Below are 18,323 nucleotides of genomic sequence, written 5' to 3'. Positions count from 1 at the left end.
CCACCACCCATCCCGCTGCCTGGGCCTGGCTCAACCCCCCCCACTGTAGTTCCCTCAACTTGGGCAGCCCCCCAAGTTAGCCACTTGCCTCATTGTCCCCCAGTTCTCTTCCACACTCCACCAGACCTTTCACCTTTCGCCTTTCACCAGAAAGGTTGTTTCACCTTTCTGAAATAACTCTGACTGACACTAGCCTGGACTTGGGTGGGAAAGAGGAGCTGGGGTCAGGGTGTGCCCTGGCAGCGGGAGGCTGCCCCACACCCCCCAACTGGCAGGTCTGAGAACCATCTAGAACAGTGCTGGCCAATAGAAGTGCATTACAAGGCACAGGTATCATTTTAAATGGTCCGGCAGACACATTAAAGAAAGTAAAAAAAAATTATTTTTAATAATATATTTTATTTAACCCAATGTAAATATTATTTCAACGTGTAATCAATATAAAAATGATTAATGAGCTATTTTACGTTCTACTAAGAAGGATTTGAAACCCAGTGTGTATTGGCACTGATGGTACATCTGAATTTGGACGAACCCCGTTGCAAATGTTCAGTAGTCACATGCGGGGAGTGGTCACTGTACGGGACACCTCAGTCCGTGCTCAGACTCCAAATTTCCTAGCTGTTTGTACTCTGCCTTCACGGATTTGGTTTCATCTGCCACAACCTGTGCTATTGTTTCTTATTTTTCCTTTAAATTAACTCACGTTTTAAATTTCAGTAAGCTCATTTAAAAGGGAATCTGTAAATCATTATCGTAAAAGGAGAGCTGAGGTAACCATAACAACGCCATGAAAACAAAACAACGGCATTAAATTCCAGCCCCTCCCACCCTCCCCCACTATGTGGGCTGCTGAATCTCAGAGCTGGAGCTAGAGGGATGCTACGGGCACCCCGAGTCTACGTCACGCCCTGTACCAGGCACGAGATTCTCCCAGGTGCTCCACCCCCTCCAGCCAAAGCCCAGCAGGACACACCTGAAGGTGAACAAGTTGGTTGACTCCTTCTTGCCCTTGGCGGAGAGAGGACACACACCACGGGTAACGTGGTGAGCTTGGTGAGAGGGTGTGAGAAAGTCCTATTACAGGATCTGGGCTTCAGCTGGGCAATTTGCAGGAGGGCCCACGGAACCTCGAAAGATTGGTGTGAGCATTAAATAAAGCACCCAGCTCAGTACCTGCTGGAAAGTAGGTGCATCGCCAGTGCAGTGCCCTTTCTGTCCTTCCTCTGCTCCCCACAGACCCGGCGACTTGGAAGGAAGCTGAGACCTACCCTTGGACCCCACTGGCTGGGCAGGAGCTGCAAGTCTGGGGTGAGTGGGCGGAAATGGCTCCGACCACCTGCAGCCCCTGCCCTGAGGGAACCTTGTGAGCCTCCAAGGAGACTGCAGGTCCCCGGGGCCAGCCTAGGGCCATTTCTGGGACCTGGCCCACAATGCTTACATGGCCAGATGTACTGCTGGGGACGCTGTGTGACCTCAGGCCCCAGATCTTCTGGCTTCACTGGTCTCTGCCACCAACTCTGACCATCCCCTGAGGCCCATGGAGGATGGAGGGATGGCTCCGTCCGCTGTTAAAATGCATCAGGCAAGAGCAGGAAGGGAGAAGGTCTCAGGCAAATTATGGAGAGAGCATTAGGGGGCTTTCACCGGGGCATTTTAGGGTATTTATTGAGGGTTTTGTGTGTGTTTGTATTTTTTAAGTATTCTTTTTTTTGTATGTACGAGAGTATTTTTTTAATGGAAACTTTATTGAGATCATTGTAGACTCACTTGCAGTTGTAAGAAATAAAACAGCCCCTAAGGCAGGACAGGAATAAAGACGCAGACGTAGAGAATGGACATGAGGACATGGGGAGGGGGAAGGGTAAGCTGGGACGAAGTGAGAGAGTGGCATGGACATATATACACTACCAAACGTAAAATAGATAGCTAGTGGGAAGCAGCTGCATAGCACAGGGAGATCAGCTCGGTGCTTTGTGACCACCTAGAGGGGTGGGATAGGGAGGGTGGGAGAGAGGGAGACGCAAGAGGAGGAGATATGGGGATATATGTATAGCTGATTCACTTTGTTATACAGCAGAAACTAACACAACATTGTAAAGCAATCCTACTCCAATAAAGATGTAAAATAAAAGAAAATAAAACAGCCCCTAGGTACCCTTTACCCAGTTTTATAATACATGCACTCGTGTGTGTGTGTGTGTGTGTGTGTGTGGTGCTGCTCACTTTTATCACATGTCGATGTGTGTTTCCACCACCACAGTCGCGACACAGAACAGTTCCATCACCACGAGGACCCCTTGTGTTGCCCTTTTATAGCCACACCCACCTCCCCCCTTCCATGTCTCCCCCCATCCTTAACCCCTGGCCCACTAATCTGTTCCATTTCTAAAATGTCATTTTGAAATGTTGTATAAATAGAATCATATAGTATGTGACCTTTTGAGATTTTAGCGGTTCCCATGGTACGAGTGATATCTCCTTATGGTTTCATTTGCATTTCCCTGATGGCTAATGATGTGGAACAACTTTTCATGGGCTTATTTGCCACCTGTATGTCTTCCTCGGTGAAATGCCTGTGCCTGTCTTTTGCCCGTTTTCTAACTGGATGCTTCGTTCCTTTACTGTTGAGTTTTGGACGTGAGGGTCTCGGGCTCTGTGATGGGGAAGAGCAGCTCACACAACAGGCCAGGGCCAGCTCGAAGAGCTGACATTCCAGGAGAAAGAGAAGGAAATGCACTGGGGTAAACAAATAAATAGGGTAGGTTCAAAAGCAGTGTGCTGGGAAGCACAGCAGGTGTTGATATGGATGATGACTGGCAACCTAGTGAGAGGGGTCTCCCAGCACCTGGTCTGACTGAGGCCTGACAGGGAGAAGGAGTCAGCCTTGAATGTACAGGAGGAGTGTGCAGGGGAGGGGGGAGGAATGGGCAGGGGGAAGGGGGAGGAGTGTGCAGGGGGAGGAGGAGGAGTGGGCAGTGGAGGGGGAGGAGTGTGTGTGTGGGGGGAGGAGTGTGCAGGGGGAGGGGGAGGAGTGTGCAGGGGAGGGGGAGGAGTGTGCAGGGGAGGGGGAGGAGTGTGGAGGTGTGGGGAGAGGTGTGTGGTGGAGGAGCAACAGGTGCAGAGCTGTGAGATGCTCAAGCCGGGCGGGTGGGCACACGCAGAACAGATGAGGCGGGCAGTGGAGGTGAGATGGGCTCACAGGGTCAGGCGGGATTGACTGAGGGGTTTGCAGGCCCGCACAAGGCCCTGGGTTTTACTGACATGCAGCAAAAGCCCCTGGGGCCTCAAAGCAGGCTGGCCAGGGATTCATTTGTGTTGCAGTTTCCTCGCCAACCCAGGCCTCCTCAGCTCTGTCACCTCCCTGCACAGAAGCGTCAGGGAGTGAGGTGGTGTCACCTCGCGGGGCTCCCTCCTTCGATGCCCGAGAGCCCCTATTCAGGAGGAGGGAGTCCGGAGTGGCCACTAACGTTCCCTGACAGCCCCGGCAGACCCTCCCTCAGACAGACGAGTGTCAACCAGTCATGAGGTTGAGCCGGTGGTCACTCCCCCGGCCTCCTCCCTCCCCCACCTTCTGCTGGGCCAAGTACTCGGGCCTCGGCCCCTCCTGGCACTTGTGTGGCCCTGCTCGTGCCCAGCCACCGTGGGCCCTTCCTCTCCTCGCTGTCGGGACCCCCTCACCCATTTCAAGTGGGAGGCCATCCCAGGCCCTGCCTGTGGGCCTCACAGCGGAGTCCTGACCCTCAGCCAGCTGGAGGACATGGCCCAGGGCTCCTCCACCCTCGTCCAACCCTCTCCACCAGGAGAGGTACTCCTTAGCCTGGGACATTAGTAAACCGTTACTCTGACATGGTTGGGGTGCTTGGGAGTCCCTCCCCATCTTCCAAGGCCTGTCAGGGGCCTGGCCCAGGAAAGCTAAGCAGCACAGCCTGTGGCCAAGACTGCCTGAACTTTGGAACCGGAAGGCCATGAGTGCAGTGTGGCCCTGGTATGCCCCCAAGCTTCTCTGAGACTTAGTTTCCTCATCTTTAAAATGGGCATGGTGTTGCCAACCTCCTGGGGTTGTCATGACAATGAGGTGACCTTAAGGCCCAGAATAGACATGCATGAGGGGGGCTCTCAGCCCCGCCCTGTGGGCCCTCCTAGCCGTCCCAGGAGGACAGAACCCCGGGCCATCGGCTGGCTCTCCCCACATCAGCTCAGGCCTGGCTGCAAGACAGAGTGCCCAGGACTAGCCTCAGGCTCTGCCAGGGCGGCCCCTGCCAGCAGCGCCGTCCTGAGATGGGGGGTGGGGTCCCTACAGACAGCTCCTGCCTGAGATGCTGAGGGCCACCTCAGTTTCTCCCTCTGCTGTTCTCTCCTAAGCCCATATGCAGAGCCTACAGCAAAGAGTTCAGGAAATAATGAAGCACCAGCTGCCCGTCTTCCCCCTACCCACCTCCTGGACCGAAAGAAAGACTTTATTCATTGAGGCCATTTCTCTCCTGAAGCAGATCATTAATAATAGAGAAGGTCTCTCTCTCTGACAACCTGGGCAGTGCCTGTGTGCACGTGTGCGTGTGTATGGATGTGTGCGCATGTGTGTGCATGTGCGTGCGTGTGTGCATGTGCGTGTGCATGCGTGTGTGGGGATGCGTGTGCGTGTGTATAGGGAGCCTCCCTCAGCATCCCTGGCACCCTGGGGCCCCTGGCCAACCCCGCTCACACCCTCTTTCTGCCCCATTGGGGTGATGAGTGCCCACCCTAACTGCAGCTCTGGGCACCACTAACCCCCCCCCATTGGCAAGCTGAACCTTGGAGAAGAGGAGGAATGTGGCGGGTGCCGCCGAGGGTGTGTCTTGGGGAGGTGGCTTGCGGGGGTGTTGACTACAGGAGGGAAAACCGGCAGCTGGGACCTGGCTGGGAAGGTCCTGAAAGTCAGGATAAGGGGTTTGGATGTTGTCCTGTCTAGGCGGCCACTTCACCAAAAGCTGACCAGGAGGCCAACCGCCCAGCCCCAAATGTGGACGGGCCTCATGGGGTCATGAGCCAACTCAGCACCTGGAGGGTTCTCCCTCCTAACCAGAACCTTGAGGAGGCAATGCACCAGCCTCCCCTGACCTGGGCATTCGCACAAACTCCACAATTTAGGGGATATTTGTAGGGTTTTTCTTATTCCTCAAGTTCAGGAAAGCCTCCACAGAGGGCATGAAAGAACCTAAAAGGCCAGAAGCTTGCTTTCCCAGCTCTCCTTGCAGCCAGGGATTAGGCATATGACCTGGGCTGGGACAATCTGACCCCTCTGCTCTTGACCTTGAACCTGGAGCTAGTGCCTCAACCGAGACTCCCCCAGCAGCAGCCTCCAGGTTCCAGGGGCAGCAGGGCCATCACGCCAGTGGGGGGGTCCCAGGCCCAGTGCCCCTGGCATGGCAGCGCTAGCCCCTGGGTCGTGCTACTCAGCAGCAGCGGAGGTGCCCTTGCTGTCCCATGGGTGACCGTGGCTGAGGTCTGGCTATCCAGCAGCCTGCTTTTTGCTCTAGTCTGTCTTCCAAGCCTGGCTCTCTGTCCTTCCCGGGGAGGACTGGCCTGGGTTCCCCACTGCTGATTCCTTTCCAGTTACCGTCAGCCTGGGTCCATCTCTCTGCTCCTTGTACCTGAGAACCTGACCGAGGCAGGGGCTGCGCTGGGGTCTCTGCATCTGCAGAACTTGCTCGAATGTACATCTGTTTGTGATTTATTTCGGACACCCATATACTCTTCAGGACTGTACAAATGTAGCACACGTGAAACCCCACAACCCTGGAAGGACATCACCAACCCGTCACCCCATTGGCCATTGTCCTGGCCAATCAACCCACCCGCTCAGAACTGGTACCCACGGGGGTGCGCTGCTTCCTCCCACGTCTGGAGCTCAGGCCACGCATCCCAGGTACCACGAACCTGGGGCTACCTGTGGCAGCGACCCAACGGGCCAGGCCACACCTATGACACAGCCGCCCCAAGCAGGAGGCATGGCACAAGGGCAGCAAACCAGACTCAACAGATGCCCAGAGGGCCAGCCTGCTGCCAGCCTGGGCACTGAGGATGGTGGGCCACTGGCAGGCCAGGTGAGGGCGCTCAAAATACTGATGTAGGAAAACAAATCTCACCACTCCGGGCCTCCACTGTGACCCGGGCTGTCCTTTCCCTAGCCACACTCACGGCCCAGCATCTTAACCTCCCACCCACAGCCCCCTCCTCCAAGATTCTACCCGTCAGTATTGTTTTTTGGGGTTTTTTTTTAAGTCTTTATTGAATTTGTTACAATATTGCTTCTGTTTTATGTTTTGGCTTTTTGGCGGTGAGGCATGAGGGATCTTAGTTCCCCGACCACGGGACCAGGGATTGAACCTGCACCCCCTGCATTAGGTGAAGTCTTAACCACTGGACCACCAGGGAAGTCCCTCCCCCATCAGTTGTTTGAGTTGTTTCTTCAGATGGTTGCACAGAGTACGGTAGTGGGTTGCATCCATGTGCCCCCTCCTGGGGAGGTCCTCGGGCCTTTGATGCGGCCTCGGTTTGCCTCAAGGTGAAAAAAGATCGAGGGCTCTGGGGTGAAGCGAGGAGGCCAGCTTTGCTGTGTGACCCTGTGCAGATCTGCTGCCCTCTCTGGGCTTCAGTCAGTGAGGGGTTTGGACTGTGGTCTCTAAGGGACTGTCTGGCTCTGACAACCAGGCCCGTGCCAGGGTCGGGGATGTTGATGAGCAAGTCTGGGCCCTCACCTCCCTCCTTCCAGGGGCCCCATCACGTAACAGACCAGGGTGCCCAGTGGGGGAAACCCTGCCCATAGACCCTGCCTTCAATCGGGAGTTCTTGCAGCAAATTCCCACTGCACAGTCCGTGCTGTTGTGGAGCTATCGATGCAAGGACAGACCCAACTCCCTCAGCTTTAGAAGCCAGGGGGGCTTCATGGGGGAGGTAACTTGCTAGCGGGATCTTAAAGCATGAGCAGGGCTCCAGTGTGGAAGGGGTGTGTTCACAGAGCAGCCTGGTGTGGCTGGTGGGGAGTGTGTGTGGGAACACAGTGTGCACAGAGCCCCACGGTGGCCTTTAACGTCATTCTCAACACACTCCTCCAGCTTGGATCACTGGCGCAGCTTTTTCTAGCGGACACTGTCTGTGCTTGCAAGGTGGCCTCGCCACGCAGTGACCAAGGGCTCTTGGAGAGAGAGTGGGGCTGCTAAGAAACTGGGCAGGAGATGACCAGGGGAGGGGGCAGCAGCGGGACTGCAGGCTCCTGGCATGCATCCCTGAAAGAAGCCAGGGTGGAGTGAAGGACGGCCTCAGGGCTGGCCTGGGGACGATTTGGCAGTCCCCTTGGGGAGCAAGGGCTCAGGGCCACTCTGCCTGTTCCTGCTGCAGGAGGTGATGAAGGTGTCAGACGGCAGTCTCCTGGGGGACCCCGGGCGCACACCGCTGAGCAAGAAGGAGGGCGTTAAGTGGCAGCGGCCGAGGCTCACCCGCCAGGCACTGATGCGGTGCTGCCTGGTGAAGTGGATCCTGTCCAGCACAGCCCCGCAGGGCTCAGGTAGGGGTTGGGCTGGCTGGGAAGAAGGTGGGGGTCTGTTCTAAGCGCAGAGACCTACCCTGGGACCCCCGCCTGGGCCACACCACCTCTGCCTCTGCGGGGACATGTTTCTATTCATTCACGCCTGTTCCCATTCATCGGTGCCTGCTGCACGCCGGGTGCTGACCTCAAGGCGGGACCCAGGGAGGTGGGGACAGATCGTTAGGACCATGCTGGAATTTTCCCAGCTGGGAGGATGGAGCGGGGCTTCAGAGCCTCGCCGGCCGGGTGACCTTAGGTGACACAGTCTTCCTTTCTAAGTCCTCTGTGAAAAGGGGGGCTGATACTCACCTGCAGGGTGCTAACACGTGCAGGGGCCTGGTGAGGAGAAGGCCCGGGCTTCAGCCCCTCCTCGGTCCTGCCCAGTGCAGCCCAGGGGCTGGGGCTGGCTCTTTACCTCATGCTGCGTTCTGGGAGTCTGTGGCAGAAATGGCTGGCCGGCACTTGCTGTTGGCGATATTTGGTGTCTGTGATGCAGTAAGAGATGCAGAGGGGACCTCATGCAACCCCTGTACTCTCACACACATACCACACACTCACACCTGTGCACACCCACCAAGCACATGTGGGTGCACGCACATCACACACAGGTGTGCGCGCCGCACAGACACACACACCATGCACACTCCTGTGACCATACACATAGGCGTGCATGAGACTCTGCCTCTTTGACTTCAAGGAAAAGGTACAGACTTGGATCCTGACAGCCGTGTCTTGTTCATTGTCTCGGACACTGTGTTTTCCAGGGAGCCTCAGTCCCCTTGCCTGGAGAATGGGTATATTCATGGCCCCAGCCTCCCAGGCTTGATGGGGGTGGGGCCAGCAGTGTGTGCAGGCCAGGCCCCTGTCCTTTACCTGCACACCCACTCTAGGGCGCTCCCAGCAGATTCCAGTTCCCTCCCTTCTGCTTCCCTGAGCCCCTGCCACCTGTGCTGCTTCGCCACCCTTTTCTGACCGGTCCCTTCCCCAGAACAGCCTCCATGGAGGCCCTGGGACCTGTGAATACACGTGTGGGGTCCATGTGCGCTCTCTCTCTCCAGCTTCTTGGGACGACCAGAAACATGAGGTTACTACAATTTCATACAAACAGCTTAACTGGGAAGCTCACATCTTCACAGGGCTGTTTTTCTGCAGCAGAGTAAAAGCAATTGTTTTCCATTAGGGTAGGAACAGGGAGCAGAGGTGAGCCATGGCGCCCTCGTGTGGCCGGCCTTGTGCGCCCGACGGGCTCGGGTCTGCTCTGATGGACCCAGCCTCACCTCGCTGGAGGCTCAGATTCTTTTTTTTTTTTAGATTTACGATCTGAAGAATTTTATTTATTTACGTATTTATTTATTTATTTATTTAAAGATCAAATTTATAGAGAGAATGTTTTGCTTATCTCTTTTAAATTTTATTTATTTATTTATTTTTGGCTGTGTTGGGTCTTTGTTTCTGTGCGAGGGCTTTCTCCAGTTGTGGCAAGTGGGGGCCACTCTTCATTGCAGTGCGCGGGCCTCTCACTATCGCGGGCTCTCTTGTTGTGGAGCACAGGCTCCAGATGCGCAGGCTCAGTAATTGTGGCTCACGGGCCTAGTTGCTCCGCGGCATGTGGGATCTTCCCAGCCCAGGGCTCGAACCCGTGTCCCCTGCATTAGCAGGCAGATTCTCAACCACTGCGCCACCAGGGAAGCCCCCAGCAGGTTCTTATTAGTCATCAATTTTATACACATCAGTGTATGCATGTCAATCCCAATTGCCCAATTCATCACACCACCACCAATTTTATTGAAGTATAGTTAATTTACCATGTTGTGTTACTTTCTGCTGTACAGTAAAGTGACTCAGTTATACATATATGTATTCTTTTTCATATTCTTTCCTTTATGTTTTATCACAGGAGTTCCCTGTGCTCTACAGTAGGACCTTGTTTATCCATTCTATATATACTAGTTTCCATCTGCTAATCCCAAACTCCCAATCCCTCCCCCTTCGGCAACCACAAGTCTGTTCTCTATGTCTGTGATTCTCTTTCTGTTTTGTAGATAAGTTCATTTGTGTCGTATTTTAGATTCCACATATAAGTGATATCACATGGTATTTGTCTTTGTCTGACTTACTTCACTTAGTACGATAATCTCCAGGTCCATCCATGTTGCTGCAAATGGCATCATTTCGTTCTTTTTTATGGCTGAGTAGTATTCCATTGCATATATATGTACATCACGTCTTCTTTCTCCATTCATTCGAGGCTCAAATTCTTACTGGCCTGCGTCTCCAGGGTCTGCCTGGCAGCAGCTCAGGCTCCTCCTTTTCCTCCCGTGGATCTTGGAGCCCCTCCGTGATCCCAGTGTCTTGTTTCTCTTTCCCTGGTCCTGGGCATCCAGCACCCACCCCACTCCCAGGCCTCTCTCCTGCTGAGCCCTGGCTCCAGCTTCCAACTTCCAGCAGAAACATCTGGCACATGGTGGTCTTCAGGCTGGGGCTGGGGTGTGGTGTGCCCCCCTTGCTGAGGCCTTTTGCACACCTGAGCGTGCGTGGACACGGGGAAGAGCAAGCCCGGGGGGCAGGCTGGGTGTGTCTGGGGTCACAACGAGAGGAAACGGGGCCGAGGGGACCACGCCCACAGGTCCCACCTTTAGCTCGGTGGGCTCCTAGATGGCAGCGTCTATTCCCGTCAGCTCCTTCTAGAGCCGTGTGGAAGCCTTTGCTGAATGGCTGGTCACGGCCATGCAGCAGTGGGGGCGGGGAAGGGGTGCAGGGCCCAGGAACCACCAAGGGCTCTGCCCAGCCCTGCCCGTTCCCCTGGTGACATGTTTACCAGACACCCTGCCAGGCCACGTGGAACACGGAAAACGCGATCCTTAGTTGTGTGAGGCTGGCACGGAGGGTCACTCTGTTTTACTAAAAGAGCAGACCGACTCTCAGGAAGGTCACACAAGTCAGCGGGTTCCGCGGGTCCCACGGGTCAGGGGTGAGCGAGGTCTCTGACCTGGAGCGTCTTCCATATGCTGCGGGCAGGGCGCCCACCCTGATGTGTGTCTTCCCTGACTTTTCTCTCGGGAGCTGCGGGATCAGGAAGGTCACACGAGTCAGCGGGTCCCAAGGGTCAGGGGCTGAGTGAGGTCTCTGACCTGGAGCGTCTTCCATATGCTGCGGGCAGGGCGCCCACCCTGATGTGTGTCTTCCCTGACTTTTCTCTCGGGAGCTGCGGGAAGGCGGGGCTCGGGGTCTGCGGAGGCAGCTGCCGCCCTCCCGGGCAGAGGAGCCGGGACCCCAGTGCACCCCTCTCTCCACTGAGCATTGCTCCCGGGCCTCGGCTCTGCAGTCCCATCACATCCCTTGAGGACACCTTGCTCACACCAAGGGCTCCGTGTGCTCGTGAAATGATGAGCCGTGCGCAGACGAGGTGCCTCTGCTCCTTCAGGAGCCTCCCGGGGCTCTGGGTGCAGAGGACAATCGCGCCATTCAGTGTAGCTCTGTCCCCGCGCTCAGCCTGGCCCAGCTGGGTGTCCTGGGCTGGCGCCTGTGGAAGGCGGGCAGGTGGCCGGGACACTGCACCCTTGTTGGCAGTAGGGGTGGTTTCCATTCAGCAGAAGCGGCCTGAGCCACAGATTTCTGGGACATCTTGGAGCAGGAGCCAAGGAGCGTGGCCCAGTGGAACGCGAGGCTGTCCTGAGCCTCGGCAACTCGGCAAGGAGTGGGCGGGACTCAGGGGCCGGGTGGCACGAGGACAGGGGGCTGGGCCAGCTGCTGCTGCTGCGCCCTGGGGGTCACCCCTAGGCTGTAAAAGCCCCAACACGGAGTCGGGAGCCAGTCAGCAGCGGTGGCCTTTAAGATGGGTGGCCCGGGACCGGGCAGCTCAGAGCCGTTGGCGTGGCCTCCAGAAGTGCATCCCTCCCCAACGCTGGGAGGCCATCCTCAGTGACCCAGAGGCTGGCACTCTGCGCTGCTCTGCTTATCTCCCCGGCACCCGAAAGTCCTTCCTATCAGAATGTCAGGCCCCCTCTCCAGGGGCACGGCTGAGCCACCAAGCGGACAGACCCGCCTCTCAAGTCTGGCTCCCATGAGGACAGTGGGACTGGGTGCCTTTAACTGTAAGCCTGGAATAATAATGTCACCCACAGAGTAACCTGGGGTCTTTGTGGCAGACGCCTGAATCCAGGCTGGCTGGTTTAAGCAGAGAGGCATTTACTCTCGGCTGCTGGGAAGTCTGCAGAAACTCTATAGGGCCAGAGAAGGAGGCCTGGATGTGACAAGGCCAGGGCCCTGCCTGCCGCTATGGGAAACGTCCCATGTCCCAGCGCATTCCGGTAGGGACGCCCGGTGTGACCATTCCCCACACAAAGGGACACATTCCTGCCCCTTCCCCCAAAGTGGAGACCCAGATTCTCAGCCACCGCATCCACCTCTGGGAGATACTCATCTCTCCTGGGGTTTTGTCACCCCCATGTAAAATCATGAAGTCACCCCCACCACCACCAGCACGCATGATAAAAGAGTGGTAGTAGATACCAAATGTGAACTAGATAGCTAGTGGGAAGCAGCCGCATAGCACAGGGAGATCAGCTCCATGCTTTGTGACCACCTAGAGGGGTGGGATAGGGAAGGTGGGAGGGAGACGCAAGAGGGAGGAGATATGTATACGCATAGCTGATTCACTTTGTTATACAGCAGAAACTAACACAACATTGTAAAGCAATTATACTCCAATAAAGATGTTAAAAAAAAAAGAGTGGTAGTAGGAAGGTACGGGGATGAAAAGGTAAATTAGCTTGTCTATAATACATAAGGATATATAACTACATACTAACGGATTTTTTTTTAATTTAAAAAAGTTTTATTTATTTATTTGGCTGTGTTGGGTCTTAGTTGTGGCACGCGGGATCTCCGTTGAGGCATGTGGGATCTTTCGTTGTGGCGCTTGTACTTCTCTCTAGGTGTGGCGTGAGGGTTTTCTCTCTCTAGTTGTGGCGCATGGGCTCTGTAGTTTGCGGCACGTGAGCTCTCTCATTGGGACGCTTGTGGCGCGTGGGCTTAGTTGCTCCGAGGCACGTGGGATCTTAGCTCCCCGACCAGGGATCGAACCCACATCCCCTGCATTGGAAGGCGGATTCTTTACCACTGGACCACCAGGGAAGTCCCTAACAGAATTTTAATGTGTTTGAAGCACCAAGATATACTCAACATCATGTTTCAAAGTGAGATGCCAGATCAGGTGCAAATTTTCAAGGATTTATCTGAAAACTGTATATGGCTTTTGAAGCTTTTACCCTTATCAAAAGTATAGAAAGTTGAATGGTTAGAGCCTGGAGGGAAGATGATTTGTGAAGAGGATTTCTCTGGAGAGTTCAGCCCCCCAGTGTGAAGGAGAGATGCTTCGGTTACCTTTTGTTACCTAACAAAATACCCCCAAATGTAGTGGCTTAAAACAACCACCATCTTTTTCTCCCAATTCTGTGGGTCAGGCATTTGGGCGGGCCCCCCTACCTTCCCCCCGGATGGTTCTTCTACTCCACATGGCATCAGTTGCGATTACTCACTTGCCTTTGCTTAGCTGGTGACTGGGCTGGGCTGGGAGGTTCAGGAAGCTTCCACCCACACGTCTGGTGCCTCAGTGCCTGTCTTTCTCCACGTGGCTGCTTGAGCATCCTCACAGCATGGTGGACTCAGGTACAAGATGGCCGACTTCCAGGAAGGGGTGTTCCAATAAGTAAGGCAGAGAGTTCTTGAGGCTGAGGCTCTAGAACTCACACAGCATCACTTCTGCTGCATGCTATTGGCCAAAACAATCATAGGCTCAGCCTAGGGGAGGGGAAATAGACTACCTTTCCGTGAAATTGCGGTATGAAATCTGTGGCCATTTTAATCCACCACAGGGCCCTCAGCTAAGAACCAACCCATGGTGGAGTGATCCAAACTCTCATTCTTGAGGGATCTGAGCCCTTGGTCATCCTACCTATAACTCCACCCACCCCCCACCCCCACTCATTTTGATCCCTGTATTTGGCAATATGAATAGGTTGCCTGGTGAATTCACTAGGTCTGAGACATAGTTCCCATCCCATCCTCCACCCCATGTAGGGGTAACACCTTCTCCCCTGGATAATCAGCATCATTCATCCCAGCCAACGCCCTTTCATGTCAGTTGGCCTGAGTGGTGTGAGGAGCCCCACATGGCCAGGTGACAGTCTCAGCTTCCAGTTCAGCAGATGCACTGGTGTCTCCCCTTTGGGGAAGCATTCTTCTTCTTCTTCTTCTTCTTCTTTTTTTTTTTTTTTGGCCGCGCAGTGCGGCATGCGGGATCTTAGTTCCCTGACCAGGGATCGAACCCCCGCCGCCTGCATTGGGAGCGCAGAGTCTTAACCACTGGACCGCCAGGGAAGTCCCGGCATTCTTCTTTAGGGATCTAAAACCTCTTATCCAGAGCCCAAAGTATTGGAGATGAGAAGCAAAAATGCTGCAAGTGTGTGGCTGGGGGCTGGTGCTTGCCTTGGTTCTGGACCCGTCCTCCTGGCTGGAGGAGGAGCAGCATAAGCGGTGGCACACCTAGGACAGCGCCTGAATCTCACAACCGGCGGTGGGACCAGTGTACAGTGGGCTCTTTCGTGGTTCTGGAAGTCCAACCGCGTCTGGGCGTGGGGGATAGGGGGAGGCCCGTGGGTCTTGTAAGCACTGGCCTTTGGCCACAATTCTTTGCTGTAAAATGAGTCTTTGGGTCAGTAACGATGATGCGTGGGACACAGTGATGGGCGATGTTGTTGGCAGAAGCAAGGTGGGCAGAAAGCGAGGTCTGTATTCAGAATGAATGTCAATTCCAGAAAGAGTGAATGATGGTCCCCGCCAGGGTGGAGCTGACCTGCCACCTGGTGGCTGGCTTGTCACCCTGCTGGCAGGCTGGGCACCCGACAACAGCTGTAGCCAGATCAGCCCGGTGAGGGGAAGTTCATTTCTTGGACCCATGAGTAATCTTAGTCCCCCATGGCCCTTTGTTCATGGCCAGGAATACAGGCTGACTGATGTGCACGGACAGGCCACCTCATCCACCAGGCTCTCAGCGCCTCCTCAGGCCTGGTTGCCCTTTGGACAACACCCACAAAGGGCTGTGACATCCTCACGCCTCCTAGTCACCACTCCTCCAGCCTTCTTCCCTCCACCTCCTTGACCCCTGAACGCATGCTTAGTACCCACCCCTGAGTCAATGTCAATCTGTACCTCAGGCCACCCCTCCTTCCAGACAATGTGAGCAAGCAGATGGACTCAGCGTTCTGCCCACCAGGAAGATTTCCCTTCTCCACTGCCCTTCCCCTCTGAGTGGGCTGCCAGGTCAACTTTGAGTTAGTGCCAGCATTTCTTGCAGCTCTGTCTATAAATTACATACACGTGCTTCACTCCTCAAACGGTCTCAGGGACTCCCCATGAGGCCACAGGTGTGGGTTGAGGGGAAGGTGGCGATGCAGCTGTTACCATGGGGGTCTGAGCCCTATGTATGAGCAGACACCTACCTGAGCCTTCTAGACCCCCGACCCTGAGCTTATACATAGCACCTGTGTGTGATGGTGGCGTGCTGTGCATGCCCCTTTAGAGCTGGGGGAGAGGTGGACACTCAGTTCCTGATGGGCAGCTCAGGTCTCAGGGTCACCTGGTGTCCCACAGTCAGGCCTTCCATCTCCCCGAGGGCCCAGGAGTGAGCCAGAAGTAGTGTCAAAAGAAGAAGAGATTTTTGCCAAAGAAAGCATGGCTTTGCTCAAAAGCAGAGGCTCCTATCGGGGCCTACCCTGGGCCCTGCAGAGCACCCTAACTTTCCACAGACACACTGTGCGCCATTGAATGTGCTGGGTCATCAGGCCCAAGGGCAGAGCTGCTTGTACGCAGCCTGGACCTGCTGCACAGCCTTTGCTTGTGCTTGGAAACAGTCTGGAGCAGCACAGCACCTGTGGTACACAAGAAGCCCCTTGTGTACGTCCTTTCACTGGCTAGGAGTGCAAGGTAGAACAGTTGGTCTTTCACTTTGGAAAGAATATTTTTACTTGCCTGCCAACAGAAACCCCAAACAACAGTGGCTTAATTTAGACAGAGGTATGTATCTCCTATCTGAGAAATCTGGGCTAGGCAGTGGCTGGCACTGGTTTAGCAGCTTGGGGATATCAGAGTCAAGGTCTTTGGGGTTTTTTGCTTCTTCCCTCACAGTTGCAAAGTTGTTGCTCTGGCTCCAGCCATCATGGCTTTGTTCCCGACAAGAGAAAGGAGAAATCAGGGGAAAGGAGGAAGTGGTAATGCCTACATCAGGAAAGCAACACTCTCACAGAAATCTCTGGAAGATTTATGCTTACATTTTACTGGCTAGAACTGAGCCACCCTGACTGCAAGGAAGGCGGGGGATGGCGTTCTTTTTCAAGCTGGGCACGTTTCCATCCCCAACGAAATCTGAATTCTGTAGGTGAAAGAGCAGAGGAGAATGCTGCAGTGCTGTTCTCCACCACACGTAGCTCATGGGGTTGTTTTGATGCCCAGAAGGGCCTCAGCAAGCTGCCTGCGCACACCGGGTGCTCCGAGAATGTGGGGTGTGGGTCTTCAGCAATGCCTGCTCCAGTCACATCCTTGGTTTTTCCTTATCCCCCTCAACACAGGGATCCCTTCCCATCTCCCCTTTCTCCACTCCACAGAGGCACCCACCGGGCTGGGGGCTGGGGTCAGTGAGCAGAGGGCAGAGGTGAAGAGCTAGCCAAAGGCCAAGGCCCCACTCATCCCCCAGCTCTCCCCAGGATCCCTGGCCCCTGAGCCTCCTGGGCAGGGGGTGGATGGGAGCAGGACTGTTCCCTTTCGGGCTGCACAGAAGCCCCAGGACCTGGATGAGGCCCCTTTGCAGTGAGATCACACCCTCAGCCGAAAATCACACCAGTGGCACCTCCCCCATTGCTGCTGGGAGCTCAGGAGCAGTGCCCAGCCCCGCCCTCATGCCCTCCCAGCCCAGGAAGCTGCAGGAGCCCTTCTGCCTCCCTGGAGAGTGAGCACCGGGGTCCCGAGGAGCCAGGGGAGGGACCGGCCCTGGGGCAGGAGCAGGGCTGACCCCGGCAGGGCACCGGCCAGCCCCTGGGGGCTCTGGGCTGGGCTGAGGGGCAGGCGGCCCTGGGAAAGCCCGAGAGAGGGCAGAGGGCAGGGACAGAGCTCGGAGGAGAGAAGGACAGGCCAGAGAGGCCGAGACACGGAGGGACAGGCTGAGACCCACAGGACTGGTACTGAGACTGAGCGACAGACCAGAGGCGGGAGAGAGAGAGAGTTCTAGAGGAAAGACTGAGTGCCAGGCTGGGGAGACGCAGGCAGAGGAGGCCCAGAGCAGGCTGGGGGGGCCGGTACTGCGGCTGGTTGGGCAGAGCGAGGGCAGCAGAAGGGCCCCTGGGCCAGGCCTGGCGAGGGCGGGGCGCGGCGAGGCCCCTGGCCCGCCCAGGGCGCTGCCCTGAGGCTGCAGGTGTGCCAACAAGAGACACCTGGGCAACGTCATCAGCTTCTCCTTCCGCTTCATCTCTGGGAAGCTGGCTCGAGGAGAGGACTGCTCTGGCAGGACTGCGGACAAGGGGGCAGGAAGGGGCAGGCTTGGGGTTTGAAACTGTGCCCACCTTGAATGGGGCAGGGGTGACGGGGGACAGCGGTCCTGGGAGCAGGACTGGAAGGGACACCCAGCCCTAGAGTCCTGCGCTGTGACCGGTGGGCAGCGAGTGCCAAGCCGGGGCTCCCGCACCCGTGGGTCTGGGGAGGGCAAGCAGGTGGGAAGGGGGCTTCCTTCTCCAGGGCACACTGACTCAGGCACAGCGAGCATAGGCTGGGAGGGAGCTGGCGGCTCTCGGACCGGGGGTCCTCTCCCCTCTTCCCTCCCTCACTGGGGACCCCTCTCCTCCCTCAGCAAAGACAGATATGACATCTGTAGCAAGGATTAAATAAAACGAGCAAGCATGTAGAAAGGCCTGTGTCTAGAAAGTGCTCAATCAGTGATAGCCATCTTTCAAAATCTAGAAAACCCACCAACGTGGAATTTCTAGCAGGGACGCAGCGGGGGGCTCCCCTGGAGCCTGTGCTCTCAGACTCAGGCCTGCGGAGGAGCCCTGAGTGGGAGTGATTCCAAGCAGGCTGGGTGGGTCCCACTGCCCCTCTGCCTCCCTGCCTGCCCCACCCCGGGCCAGGTGCTCAAGGGCGGAGCAGGACCTCGTCCCGGGCTGGGCCATGCGGACCATGCAGACCAGGCACAGGGAGGGGGGCTCCTGCGTCTGGGGCCCTGCAGTTTCCTTGGCAGGACGCCCCAGGAAGGGGTGGTGTCAGGAGCTTCAGACCCTGGAAGGGGAGACCCTCAGCAGCTTGGGTCTTGTGTGTCCTTTTGTTCTATCCTGTTATTGGAGGGATGCGAAGGAAGCTAAAGAAATCACATGATTCCCTAAAGAGAAATCAGATTGAATCTCTAAAACATAAAGATGAGGTAGTGTAGACATGTGACATGTTGGCTTTTTAGCCAAAGCTGAAAGCTGCTTAGCTGCTCAAAGAATCTCATGGACACTGAGGGACAAAGGGCCGAGGCCGAGCGGGGCTAGGCTGGAAAACCTGACCTTTGTCCCCTCTCCAGGGGCGGGTCCCCCATCTTGTTCCCTGCCCTGTCCCGAGTGCCTAGCACAGAGCTTGGTGCTTGCCTAGCACAGGCCCCAAATACTTGTCAAATTAATGAAGGCTATTTTAAGAAGGATCAAAATTAAAAATTGAGCGTATAATCAAT

At 55.7% G+C, this 18,323-nt stretch overlaps 1 protein-coding gene across 4 annotated transcripts in view; it reads left to right on the top strand.

The window, feature by feature from the left end:
* Positions 1-18,323, top strand: part of KCNIP3 (potassium voltage-gated channel interacting protein 3) — an 87,871-nt gene that overhangs the window by 6,373 nt on the left and 63,175 nt on the right. For 2 of the 4 annotated variants that reach the window (XR_009009998.1, XM_007197358.3), the window contains exons 2-3: positions 1,240-1,311; positions 7,381-7,546. The exons of 1 other annotated variant lie outside the window; for it this stretch is intronic. Coding sequence is in view for 2 of the 3 variants with exons in the window: in XM_007197358.3 (XP_007197420.1) it covers positions 1,240-1,311; positions 7,381-7,546 (238 nt within the window). In the remaining variant the exon portion in view is untranslated. The remainder of the gene's footprint in view (positions 1-1,239; positions 1,312-7,380; positions 7,547-18,323) is intronic. One more of the 4 variants, XM_057558813.1, reaches the window with a different exon arrangement.

This window comes from Balaenoptera acutorostrata, chromosome 12, assembly GCF_949987535.1.
Source record: "Balaenoptera acutorostrata chromosome 12, mBalAcu1.1, whole genome shotgun sequence".
In the NCBI taxonomy this organism is placed as follows: Eukaryota; Metazoa; Chordata; class Mammalia; order Artiodactyla; family Balaenopteridae; genus Balaenoptera; species Balaenoptera acutorostrata.
This window is presented reverse-complemented; position numbering and strand designations above follow the sequence as displayed.